Consider the following 13,607-nt stretch of genomic DNA (forward strand, 5'->3'; position numbering starts at 1 on the left):
ATTGGAATCGACGCTCATGGCTGGAAATTGGAAAGATTAAAAGTGCGATAATATCTGCTCTGCTTCCATGGTATCATGTCTGCTCGTGTTTTGTAAAGGGTCTATATTAAGTCTATATTTCCTCCGGTTATGAATCTGTAAATTGAAGCATAATCCTCTAATTACAACAGTACGACATTTAGCAGTTTCCCTATCAAAAGTTGAGCAGCATAGAATGGTGGATGGGGGATTCTAGGAGGCTGTATCGTAAACTACGGTCATGTTGTTTTATTTTGTAGCAATAACGATTAACAAACCCTCGTGTCCCATACACGGGGGGACTGGAGATGTTTATTGGAAGCTAGGGAAACCATTTTTGCATTTGAATTAAATGTAAAGCGAAATATTACATTTGATGGCTAAAATATCGATTCAGTGTTCCCCGATGCCAGGCACCTTGTACTGTTCATCTCACAGCTCTCGTTGAGCGATAGGTTCTTGTTAAGCGACCAAAATATCAGCCGTATATAAATATACTGAGGGGCAAAAGTAAGCGAACAGTTAGATAGTGGACAAAGGCACGCGCTACCAAAACGTCAGTCAGCTGTTACTTACGTTGAAACACTGCTACCATTAGGTCCAAAACATAAATGCATCACTGTCAATTAACCGTTTCCTTTATGATTCATTTTAAGCCACCAAAATAGCCTATAGTTTTACACATATACGCACGCACGCACGCACGCACGCACGCACGCACGCACGCACGCACGCACGCACGCACTGGACTCAACAGTGGCGTGGTCAATATTGTGATCCAGGTCACCGACCTAGTCAAATTAAGTCTCCTCCTAAGGACAGAATATGTTGCTTAATACTACCATGGCGTCTCCATGTTAGCATCATCATGGGTGTGTGTATGTGTGTGTGTGTGTGTGTGGGTGTGTGTGTGTGTGTGGGGGGGGGGGGGGTGGTGGTGGTGGTTACAGGTTACAGGTACCTTTCACATTATGTCTGTTACTTAGTGCATTTTGAAGAAGCGCAGTGTGACGGTAAGATGGTTTGTGTCAGGCGTCGTGACACACATATCTGGGCAATTCGAGCTACCATTCAACCAATCCTGTCACGCCCAGGGGTCCCAAAGCTGAAAGCCGTGGCCCAAAGGATTCAGCCGCAACATCTTACGCGTTGAAATTCAGTTGCAATACATACACCGATAATTCCTCTGTTTCTCAGACATCTAGGTCCAGAACAATATGAACGATTAAAAATATAAAAATGTGATTTTATTTTTTCCCATTGCAATCATAAATTGAGGTAAACACACAGTTTATTCCCCGTGAAATCGACACCGTCGATTGTACATGTATATGAAATACTGAAACAGTGTGAAGTAAAACGTGCTCATAATGCTGTTGTCGCCATTGTTCAATGGCGTTCTTGTTGGCTACGTTACTGACCCAGAACACTGAACATAAATGCGGCTAGTCTCAACAAGTGACCCAATCGCTGAGGTAGAAATAGTGTGGTTAAAACGCCATGAATTTAGGCAAGTGTAAGACAAAAAACGCTTGTCACTGAAAATGCGTACGATACGACTCCTAAAACGTCAGTTCTGGTCACCGCCATGACAAAGATTCAAATGACGTTATAGCCTAACGAGACATGACGTCATAAAATGCACGACGTAAAAATTGTGAAATATTGCGAGTGAAAATCAGGGAACAGTACAGAGAACCGTCACTTCAGACACACACCTGTGCAAAAGGGTCCTTTGACCTGTCAGGTACGCCATGAGGTTCGCGATGAAGAGCTTGCAGAAAGAAGTTATTCATTTTACTACAGGTTTGTTTCTTGTTTTTGTTTGTTTTTGTTTTTTTGTTTCGGGGTGTCAGCACTGATAAAAGTCATTTTAGTTGTCATTTCTTTGACAAACTTATCTTTAATCGGCATTTAGAAGCTGGTATGATGAAGAGAAACATATTCTATGGATAGACAGCGTATTAAGTGCAATAGATGCAAAATTTCTGTCTAGATCCTAGCAGCGTTACCACCCTTATGAAGTTGTCTATCCATAAACCAGTGTTCCTCTCCAAGAAATATCTTCAATGAATCACAAATTTCAGTTCAAAGCGAGTTTCTTTTTCAGTGACGTCATGACGACTATGTTGAATGTTTATACTAGAATCACCATTTGTGGTTCTCAGAATATCCAAGAAATGTGCTCAGCAGTGACGTATAAAGTGTCCTGAAAACTGATTATCTTTTTATCCATTCACGCAGTAATATCCAAGGCTCATCTCTGCTCTTCGCAGTTCAACTCACTGTTCGACTCCGTTGTTTGAACATCTCCAGTCTGTCCCGTCACCTCGACAAGGACAGCCCTACTTGCGTCCACACCCGCGTTGTCGGGTTCACTGCCCGCCACGGTGGAATACCCTGACGAATTTTCTGACACAAAACACTCATTCGAGTCACTGATGGTTTTTGAAGTCTGTGGATGCATCATGGTGTATTGTCTAGCTGTAATGTGCGTGTCCACAACACGCTCAAAGTCCCCTTCCTCCTCACACTCCTCAAACACGTGCGCCTCTGCAACCTCCAGCGTTATTGGGCGCGAGGTTGAGTGCTGCATCCACGTCATGTCCGTAGCATCCGAGGAACAACTGGACTCTAAGAAATTTGATGCTTCCAAAGAATCTGATGAAGGCTTTCTCCAGAACCGTCGTCGTTTCTTTCTTCTGGACAGCAGTTCGTTGACTTCAGATGTAGACATAGACTGTGCTTCACTTTTGATTGAACCTACTGTCGAGGTTGATCTTCCCTGCGGAAACTGACTCGGAAGTCCGAGTTCGATTCTGAGTCTTTCCTCCTCGCGGTAAGAACAGGCAGCCGCTATCATTAGCCCTATGATGCCAGCAATAAGAACGATGGGTCCCACGATATGAAATATGTCTTTATATGCAAAGAAGAATGAATTTTGTCCCAGACTTGATATTGAGCTGCAGAGCAGCGCAGCCGAGCTCGCGAAGATGGCAAGCAAGGAAGGCACGTACACCTTCTTCCAACACTTCAGACGTTTGTCGCTCTCAAGCCTCTTCAGTTCTCGGCGACGATCGGCACGTCGTCTGGCGTACTCAACGTCCTTAAACACGTCCTTGTCATCTTTGTACAGTTCAAACTCCTGAACTCGACGTGATAACTGCCTTGTGAACTCTCCCGGCATGCTCGACTGAAGGACGGCGGGCGTTCAGACATAGCAGCAGAGGCGGGAAGAACTGAAAGAAAGCAGACGACAATCAGGAACTGACATTTCTAATTTGTATAAATTTAGACAAATTATGCTGCCAAATGTTTGAAAAAATGAACCATACAGTTTTCAAATCTAGCCCACAAGAACTATTATTTTCAAACTTAGCCACTAATGATTCCAAATAAAAGAACACTATGATAATCTGGACCTAGATTTTCAAAGCTCTCCTTGTGTTACGGTGGTCGTAAATTCCATACATTAACATGAATTGAGGACTATCTTTGCTCTAAAAGAGCTTCGAAAATCTAGACCCTGAACTATAACTTCAAGTAAACTTCAGTAACTGGTCAACATACATACACGTCTGTAACAAATATGTGACAATGCGCTCATACGTCTTCTTAGAACACCATCAACACCTTGGATTGCACTGCGTTGTTAAGTTGATGTTGCAGTGACAAGCTAAGAGCCGGTCACGTCGTCAACGCTGCTCACCAATATGCTGACGGTGTACAATCCAGCAGATATCAAGTCAGGCTGATGTTTCACACGGTCGTGCATAAATGATGTCGAATGGAAGTGACCTGTTCTTCAAACGTCACAATGTGATCACAAACCAGATGCGGGAGGAGAGCTGGGCAGTCATGGGTATATTTAATTGTTGGAGTGTAAATTCACTGGTGGAGAAGCAGATAAGAGAATTGTCTGACTGGCCCCGTATTGGACCCACAGTACAGTGTTTCGCCATCGGTCTGACAGCTTCACAGGGTAATGACGCGTTCCCGATTGGCCACATGCGTGGATGGTTTAGGTACAGTAGCTCACATTCAGTGTTAGGATGGCGTCGCTTTACCTAAGGAAGAGGAGGTTTAATGGCCTTGTACTGTTGATACTATTGTATATTTCATGACTAACACCATCGCTACTACTACTACACTGCATCATCGTTATCACGACGACGACTACTACTACTACTACTATTCTTTATGGACGATCGCATGGACAAAGGCACCCCTTGGTTACACTCATGGTTTCAAACATGAGTGAATGAGTGAGTGAGTGAGTTTGGTTTTACGCCGCTTTTAGCAATATCCCAGCGATATCACGGCAGGGGACACCAGAAAATGGGCTTCACACATTGTACCTATGTGGGGAATCGAACCCGGATCTTCGGCGTGACGAGCGAACGCTTTAACCACTAGGCTACCCCACCGCCCCTCAAACATGAAATAAGACCACTAGAATATATCAATACGAACGTATGTTGAAGGAGAGTTGGTTTCACGTCGTTGACGTTGGCTTCGTTGGTGAAATCTACAAGCATGGTGCCAGAGCTCCACTGTCACATTGTATCTATATCACTCCGACTCCGAAGTTATTACACACTTTTAAATCATGCAAGAGTATGGCCTGATGACAATATCATTGAATAACACGTGTCATGCCGACAATATCTTATTCTCATATAGTTTAATCTGTAATATTTTGCTTAGTATCTACATTCAGATTTGGGGCTAGTGAATTATTTTTATTACTTTCACGCATAGCAGGCCCGACTAGCTAGCAGAATGTGCAAACTGTTTCGCACACTGGTGAGTGTGGTGAGATTAAATCGGATTGGAAATTAGGTATTTCACTCATATAGCGAAAGTCATGCATGTATGCTGGAGTTCCCTTGTGCGTATGCGTATGCGTGTGCGTATGCGTGTGCGTGCGTCGTATGCATACCCCAGCCAGACACTGTAACTGCTGGCTGGCAAACTGCTGAACGAATCAACAGATAAAACACAAAATGAGTTAGTGAGTGAGTAAGTTTAGTTTTACTCCGCACTCAGCAATATTCCAGCTATATGGCGGTGGTCTGTAAGCAGTCGAGTCTGGACCAGACAATCCCGTGATCAACAGCATGAACGTCGATCTGCGCAATTGGGAACCTATGAGATGTGTCAACCAAGTCAGCGAGCCTGACCGCCCGATCCCGATAGTCGCCTCTTACACAAGCATGGGTTGCCGAAGGCCTATTCTACCCCGGGACCTACACGGGTCCATATAACACAAGTGCTTTATTCCCTTCGGCATATATTTGGATGCAAATAATGAATTCAGCAAGACTCAGATTCTCCCTAGAAAGAATTAGGGTATTGTATTCTCGTTTCATTTTAATAATGCATACCTCTTCGCATTAAAATATGAATGTAAGGAATTGCTCACAGGAAGAGGCTAACAGGGATCCGAATTACATCCCTCTGGTATCATCTTTATCAAGTTTGCTTTCCTGTACAGTGAAAAACATTGTTTATTGATTAACAGACTGATGTGTCCGAGCGTGAAGTAATCTGGGGTTCATCTGCACTCTGGTCATTGAGATATATATTGCCTTGTCCACATGAATAAAATATATATATAGCATCTGAAGTGTGAAAGACTGGACGTGGTACAGTGGGACCGTGGTCGGTGTGTTCGTTTCTCGTGAGGACGGGTTTGATTTCTTTATAGTAATTATACATCACCAATGTTACAAATAGGCACTTTTAGGCAAACTTTATGAAGAATCAACGTCAACAAGAAAACGATTAAATGTCGGTATCATTAATTATGTGTGTTGCAATCATCATGGGTTCGGTTGTATGAGTGGGTGTGAATGTGTGTGTGCATGTTGTGGGTGGGGGTGGTTTCGTTTTATTTACTATTATTTTATTTTATTTCTTATCTTTTTATTTATTTATCTATTTATCATTATTACTATTTTTATCTCTCTCTCTAAACCCTGTCTTCATATATGTATACTATTGGGTCCCTACACTTCCCCAAGAAGAGGTTCTTTAAAAAAAGAAAAAGAAAACGATTAATATTTGAGCTTTTTGTTTATCATCGCTTGCAGTAATTACGAGCCAGACAATCCAGTGACTGATTGTGTGCAACGATGAGTTTCGTCGGGATACGATGAATTCGACCACCAAGTCTGACCACCTAATCCACAATCGCATCACACGACAAACGAAAGGTTCCATGGGGCAAATTTAACTCCAAAGAGCCCACTGGGACACTGTCCCAGTGAAGAAACAGGTAAAATGTTAAAGGGTTTCCTGCCTTTCCTCATGACGTTTCTGTGTAGATGACCGGGATGGGCCATGCCATTCGGACGCCAGAGAATACAGTTACGGTTTCTTCCGAGATTCAAGACACTTTGTGACAAATTGAAGCAGTTATCTGAAGTTATTTTAGAAAAAAGTTTGTGAAGGACGTCAGTGATAACATATATGTATATATTGGAGTAAAACGTTTAAACAAGATAAAGGGGGAAGAATTAGCTTTGAAACGTCGTATGCAGAATAAAAAGAAGATGTTTTCCGTAAAATTATGCCAGATATTCATGTTCGTACAACTTCTAAATACTTTTTCAAGAAATTGGAATGTCCATGGGCACAAAAAGACTTCCCTCGTTGTGGATATGTTCTTTTTGCATACGAGACAGAATTTCTGCTTAGGTTGGCAAGCTGGCAAAAAAGAAGGCTAATTTGGTTATGACGTTTAACTTGAACTTCAGGTAAATCGATTAACTGTTATCGTTCTGATGTCAACTCCTGGACTTATCATGACCGCTTAATGTGTTTCATATTCAGATCTTTGCACAAAGATTGAGAGTGGCACATACACTTTCTACAGGGCTGAATGACCAGATTGAGAGTGGCACATACACTTTCCACAAGGCTGAATGACCAGATTGAGAGTGGCACATACACTTTCCACAAGGCTGAATGACCAGATTGAGAGTGGCACATACACTTTCTACAGGGCTGAATGACCAGATTGAGAGTGGCACATACACTTTCTACAAGGCTGAATGACCAGATTGAGAGTGGCACATACACTTTCCACAAGGCTGAATGACCAGATTGAGAGTGGCACATACACTTTCTACAGGGCTGAATGACCAGATTGAGAGTGGCACATACACTTTCTACAAGGCTGAATGACCAGATTGAGAGTGGCACATACACTTTCCACAGGGCTGTATGACCAGATTGAGAGTGGCATGCACGCTTTCCACAGGGCTGTATGACCAGATTGAGAGTGGCATGTACACTTTTCACAAAGCTGTATGACCAGATTGAGAGTGGCACATACACTTTCTACAGGGCAGTATGACCAGATTAAGAGCGGCATATACACTTTTCACAAGGGTGTATGGCCAGATTGACAGTCGCATGCACCCTTTTCACAAGACTGTAGGACCAGATTGAGAATGGCATATATACTTTTCACAAGGCTGTATGACCAGACTGAGAGTGACATATACACTTTTCTCAAGGCTGTTTGACCAGAGGGATCACCTGACTTTCTAAAAGTCAGCTTTCACATTGTATGGAGTAATATTCCAAAGGGCTTCATATCACCCTTGCTCTTCCATAAAGGTTACAGCATTCAAGGCCTCGGAAAAGCTTTCAAAACATGTGATCATGTGGAGAATATTTCCATTTTTGTGACAACATTCATGGCCGGTAAAATTTCCTGTTTTGAATTACATGATGTTGTTTCCTTTGTCACGTGGACAATTGTCTAGCCTTTGAGTGTGTTTATGATGGATGAGACCCGTGATGGAGGATACGCTTACCTTTTTACGCACGTCAAGCTGTCTGCGAATTAGTGTCAGAATTTTGCTAGCCAGTCAAGCTTGCTGTACCTGAAAGTTGCGAACCCACAAAATAATTCACTAGTCCGAAATTTGAATGTAGACAAGGGTTTCTTAATTAAGCTGCTAACATGATGAACGTTATATCAGGCCCTAATCTTGCATGATTTAGTTTTGTGCTATAACTCAACAAGTCGGAGAGGGTGATATATTTACGAAATGACCCTGTGATAATTCACTAGCCAGTCGGGCCAGTGACTGTGGAGATTTACTGACTATTTCGCACATTGACGCCAAGTGTCATCACTGTTCCATCGTGAATCATGCTAAAAACATTCACATGAAGTAGTCGGAATCTGTGTTTTGACACCATGCTGGTGTTGGCAGGGATTTGCTGCTATGTTCACACAAATGCAGGTTTTTAAGAGCCAAATCAAAATGCCAATCCCATTTATACGATAAGCCTGACAACAAATTTTTCACTCTATACTACCCAGAGAAATTAAGGAACTCTTGATTCGTTCATATCACTATAGTTAATTTGTTATGATGTTTTATGAAAGAATCAGGTTTCTTTACCTTCTTTTGACTAGTGTAAATGAGTGAGTTGTTTAACGCCGCTTTGAGTATTTCTCATGAAAATAAGTCATCATCATATTATGTTCGAAACATGCTCTGGAGACGTTTCTTACTCTTGCACCACATATTCCTAGCTTGTATTATTCCGTGACGAGCCGAATACCGGTTAGGCAATGAGAAGAATAGTGAAGAACAAGTCATTTTCTTTATTATATTATATAGGGGGCGGTGGGGTGTCTGGAGGTTAAAGCGTTCGCTCGTCATGCCGACGGCCCGGGCACGGATGCAGTGTGTGAGACCCATATTTTGTATCCCCCGCAGTGATATTGCTTGAATAGCGGTGTAAAACTAAATGCACTGAGCCATTATTGTATCATATATGATGCGATGTTTTGGTACAGAATCGTACAGAGTCAAGTTTGACAACAGTATAAGAATCTATACAGAAACATGGCATCATAATGTCATAATAGCTTTTTAATATTCATCAACGTCTTTAATTGATTAATTCATTAATTAATTTATGACATTCCAGAAGAACAAGTTAATACTCCATCCTTCTGTTCAGGATGAAATGTGAAAGGTTTACTCCGTATTTACGAAGTTACACTATACTGAAACATTTTGTTCTTAATTTGGTTGAGATACAATATGCCTGGAATCACAGAGGTTATAAGTACGGTTATCATGCAACGAGTAAATATCACAAACTTCACATGAATCAAACTGACTCCCATACAGGGTGAACTTCCTGTCGGTCCTTATAGTTCGCGACTGACCTAGTGACGATAAGTACATCTAGATTCTATTGGTATAGCAGTCACTTGATTGAGGAAGTTATTAACACCAGATAGGTCCCTGCGTGTAAACTGTGTACTTGCTCCGTGCACGAGAACAGGGGGTCCACTACCAAAGTGCAGTTAGTCAGGTACACCCATACCACTACCACGAAATGCCCTCACGCTGACAAAAATATTTTAATTCTAAGACCAGAAATTTGCCATTTTCAATGTATCCTGTGAATATATATCTACTGTATAGTACGTTTGGCCCAAAAGCGGACCGATGAATTGCATTCTAACTCAAAAACTAATAAACGTAAAATATTCAATGAAATCGTAATTAAACCATCAGACCATCTCTGTGAGGTTTTTGCAGACTTTTTGACCTGAAACTTAAAAAGTTGTTTAACAAACTATCATTAAAGTATTGACACAGTTCACAGTTTGTTACGAGGTAGGAGTACAGGGAAAGGGACAGCCAGGTGTTCGAGAAGCACGAGCACAAGTGTCGACAGATTTTTTATTATTATCCAGTGTTGTGCTGTCTCCATCCCTTCTCGTACACCTGGCTGTTCCTTTCTCTGCATTCCTCCCTCGTAACGAACGATGAACTCTATCAATATTTTTATGATAATTTGTTAAACACCTTTTGTTTCACTTTTTGACAAAAATTCTGCAAAAACCTCACAGACCTGTTATAATATTTTGAGTATGATCAACATTTCATTAAGTATTTTATGTTTGTTAGTTTTCGAGATTGCAATTCGTTGGTCCGCTTTCCAGCCAAACGGATTATAAAGCATGAGGCATAATAACTGTTCCAGAAAAAATGACTTAAAAAGTCACAGGTACCTAGTGATATCGGCCCTCCATACATACGCCGTTTTGCATTCAAGAAAAAGCGGGTGTTCTTGAATATATTGATGACTATATGTGAATAACGTAACGGTTATGTGCGTGAGTGCGCGTGCGTGTGGTTGTGTGAGAGTGCGCACAAGAAGACTAATGCCGTTTTAATGAGTTTTGGAATAAATAATATTATATTATCATTTGTTGGAATACATAGGTCTGACATTTTCATGTTTGTTTATCTTTTACGATTATTGTTTTACTATGTTCCCAACAACAATTTTCTAATTTTATAAAGCCGGTTTAAATATCTTAATAATCGAGTCTGGAACAGACAATACAGAGATTGACATCATGACCTGCAAGAACTGAAAAAGAAACCGTTCCATCAAAAGCAGCAGAATTTTAACTTTTAATGAATTGAAAAAAACTTAAACCCATTTATGGGCAGCAAACACTGAAATTTTACAAAATTACGACACACATGACTGCAGGTATGCATCCTCCGAGCGTGATAAGATGTACAGTGGTACCAGCCCAGCACCCCATTGTTATGTGGCCATAAAAAATCCAGGGTGGCATATATCCTGCAGTGAATACACTTGTACATGCATTACCCTAGTGGTGGGTCACTCTGACCAATCTCTGAAGACGTAACACCCAACTAATTGACCACGTGTTACCTGACACCTCCCGCCGGATGACGCAATTATCACTGAATCCCACGAGTATGTCTGCACTCGTCCGTCATGGCGGCAACTCATACATCAAATATTGGCAACATCATTATGGTGATGTTGATTTAAGTGAGTCATTCCAATAGAGGATTACATGATAACACGAACAGCATGTCCCCGGTATGCTATGCTTGTTTGGGGTAACCTTTTGAGGATTGGTTGGCTACGATGCACCCCGTGTTGCACAAACAAGGCGTTGATCGTCGCCCATAAAAATAGCCACTCTTCTACTGCAGTACGTCTAGCCGAAGGTACCAGGGCTGGTTCCGAGGACACGTCCAGCACGTGCAGCCTGAATGCTCGACTGAACTTCAGTTTAAATTCATTAATATAAAAGTGTTAACCAGAAATCTCGCCCATCCCTTTCTTACGCACAGGCAGACGCGCGCGCACAGACACACACATACGCGCGCGTGTCTGTCAATAAAGGCAATAGTCCTTAACGCGAATTCAGGTGCTTTTCCATCGTATCTGATATGGTCTAGGAGTTCTTAGGTCTTAGGGTAGCCTTGTGTCAAAGCTGTTGTTAGTAACTCTAAATATTAGATTCCATACGAACGAAGACAATAATTACTTCCCATGCTCTGGCGCTATCTCGGTATTGCCCAGATAACTCCAGGCTCAGTTCAACGTTTCCCCAACATACCACACATCGGATAACTCACCTGCAATAGGTTGAAAGGAGTTTCTCAACAGAACAGATACATAGGCAATGGTCATTTACCATTGTCTCAGAACGTGAAGACCAATCCTTGGAACTTGTACATTGTTCAAAATCACGAGTTCGTCTTTAGTACAAGCCCTTTTTCTTTGCATCTCGATGTTTGAACTACTTACAACTCAAGAAGACACTCTACTATTGTATCAGCACTGAGTAATTGTTGTTATTGTCCTTGAACCTATCGTTGGGGTTTAAGACACGTTAATCAGCGGTCATATGGAGATTTACGGTAGATCTGACAGATTAATTTACCTTTGTTAAATAATGCAAAGAGTCTACTCATAATAACTGGACGTGCATTGGGCGGATCAGGATTTATAGGTACGTGAAGACCAAGGCAAGCCGTTAATACCGTTTGGTGTTACATTTACGCTTTCAAATGTAAATATATTCACCAGTGACATGGCTAATATTCGTCTGAGTTGGCACTGTTGTAAAGACTGCATACTTACATCGAAAAGGTCTTGGATCCTGAACTTCAAAAGGTATGTAACGCTGTCTTGATAAATATCCTTTGGACATCCACGGGTATGCTTGTATCAACAAACACACCGCGCAGTTTCACCGTTTCCATCTCTTCTGCGTCGTGAGACATTTAGTTTTGACGTCTGCTTGTTCCCGCCTTTTTCCGTGACTCGGAATGGCCTTCCCTCCCCCAATTCTCCCCATCCCGCTGAATGGTGTAGCTGCCCAACACGAGGGTAGGTATGTTCACGCAGGCTTCAAGTCACGGCAGTTTGATCGCTGGGCTGACACATACATGCATTGGGTAATCAGATTTTTTTCACCAGCTGAAGTGAAGTGTGGACGATTGGACGTTGTATATTAAAGACAAGTTTGGACGATTGCCCACTAGCTCTGTTTGTCCGGTATCAATGAAGCGTTCCTCGAGCACGCAGCTTTTATTCTCTACCAGAGCTCAGTGTCCACGGGTTATGGGAGACGTGCACTGGATAAATAGTGCAAGGGGAATTAAAGCGTAATGGACGCCCGTGAAATTAGCAGTGTTGGACCGGGGGTGCCTTTATGTACTGCATAAGTGCGTCGATACAAAGAGGTTATTTTCTTTTTTTCATCTACCTTCAATACCCTGATTTGTTAGATGGCACGGGTGTCACTTCGCCGAGTAAAGACAGAACAAACAGCAACGTTGTTCTGTCAGATTTAATGGCAGAGACCACACCTCGGAGTCTTTGTCCATGCCCTACCTGTTGACACCGACACTACATATTGCTGTATATACGTATTAAGCTACGTGATCGTTCATACACTGTATCTGTTTGTCCAAAGTTGGTAAGTATGGCGACAACACCTGACTGTCGGTCATCTTGGTGCTGATACGTGAGATAACCCTCCCCTACTTTGACTTCAGATTGACAGGTGGCCATTTAAAACGGTTTTTAGATCAAGACAAAGAAGGGTGAACTGGTGGCACTTAGGTAGGTTTGTTAACGACGTCAAACCTGTTTTGCATAATGATCTTACTCGTTAGATTATCCATAACATAAAAGTACAGTATTTCTACTTCGAGGGTGTGGGTGCATGAGTTTTACGCCGTTTGCGGCAATATTCCACGACGGGGACCCAAGAAAATAGCTTCACACTCTGTGGTCATGTGGGGAATCGAACCCGGATCTTTAGCATGACGAGCAAACGCTTTAACTACCAGGCTTTCTCACCACCCCTACTCCTTAGATAGCCTTTTTAGAACAGTGTGTTTAGATGTCGTTTAATAGAACGTGTATGAAATATACAGACTTTGATTCCAAGTGCCAGCCAGCTGAAATAACATGTGGCTGATTTACATGGATACACAACTGGAATCATTGGAATCTTCACACAATGTAACCGTGTGAGGAATCGAACCCGGGTCTTCAGTGTGACGAGCAAGCGCATTAACCATTAGGCTACCCCACCTTCTACTCCAAGCGGATGCCAAGTTAACCTTTGAAAAGATTAGGTGTTTGGTAATAAGTAGGAGTATTCTGTTGAGTCACGCAGGCGACTGTATCAATGGGTTTACGACAGTGTGACCGTGTGGGTAACTTAACAGGCTCTTTGACGTGACAACACT

The 13,607-nt window shown here is 42.1% G+C and overlaps 1 protein-coding gene across 2 annotated transcripts; it reads right to left on the minus strand.

The window, feature by feature from the left end:
- Nucleotides 1-1,252: 1,252 nt before the first annotated feature.
- Nucleotides 1,253-12,390, minus strand: LOC137284509 (uncharacterized). Of its 2 annotated transcripts, XM_067816333.1 has the most exons (3): nt 11,986-12,390; nt 7,848-7,916; nt 1,253-3,257 (listed from the first exon to the last, which is right to left on the minus strand). In XM_067816333.1, the coding sequence occupies exon 3, from the start codon at nt 3,203-3,205 to the stop codon at nt 2,276-2,278; it is 930 nt and encodes a 309-aa protein (XP_067672434.1). In that variant the 5' UTR covers nt 3,206-3,257; nt 7,848-7,916; nt 11,986-12,390; the 3' UTR covers nt 1,253-2,275. The 2 variants fall into 2 exon arrangements, with proteins under 2 accessions (XP_067672434.1, XP_067672435.1); XM_067816334.1 differs by lacking the exon at nt 7,848-7,916 and having other exon boundaries at nt 1,259-3,257.
- Nucleotides 12,391-13,607: the final 1,217 nt, after the last annotated feature.

The sequence above is a fragment of the Haliotis asinina genome, chromosome 5 (genome assembly GCF_037392515.1).
Source record: "Haliotis asinina isolate JCU_RB_2024 chromosome 5, JCU_Hal_asi_v2, whole genome shotgun sequence".
NCBI lineage: Eukaryota > Metazoa > Mollusca > Gastropoda > Lepetellida > Haliotidae > Haliotis > Haliotis asinina.

Excerpts from the sequence above, each read along its gene's own strand:
- LOC137284509 (XM_067816333.1), bottom strand. The coding sequence starts at position 3,205 with ATGCCGGGAGAGTTCACAAGGCAGTTATCACGTCGAGTTCAGGAGTTT.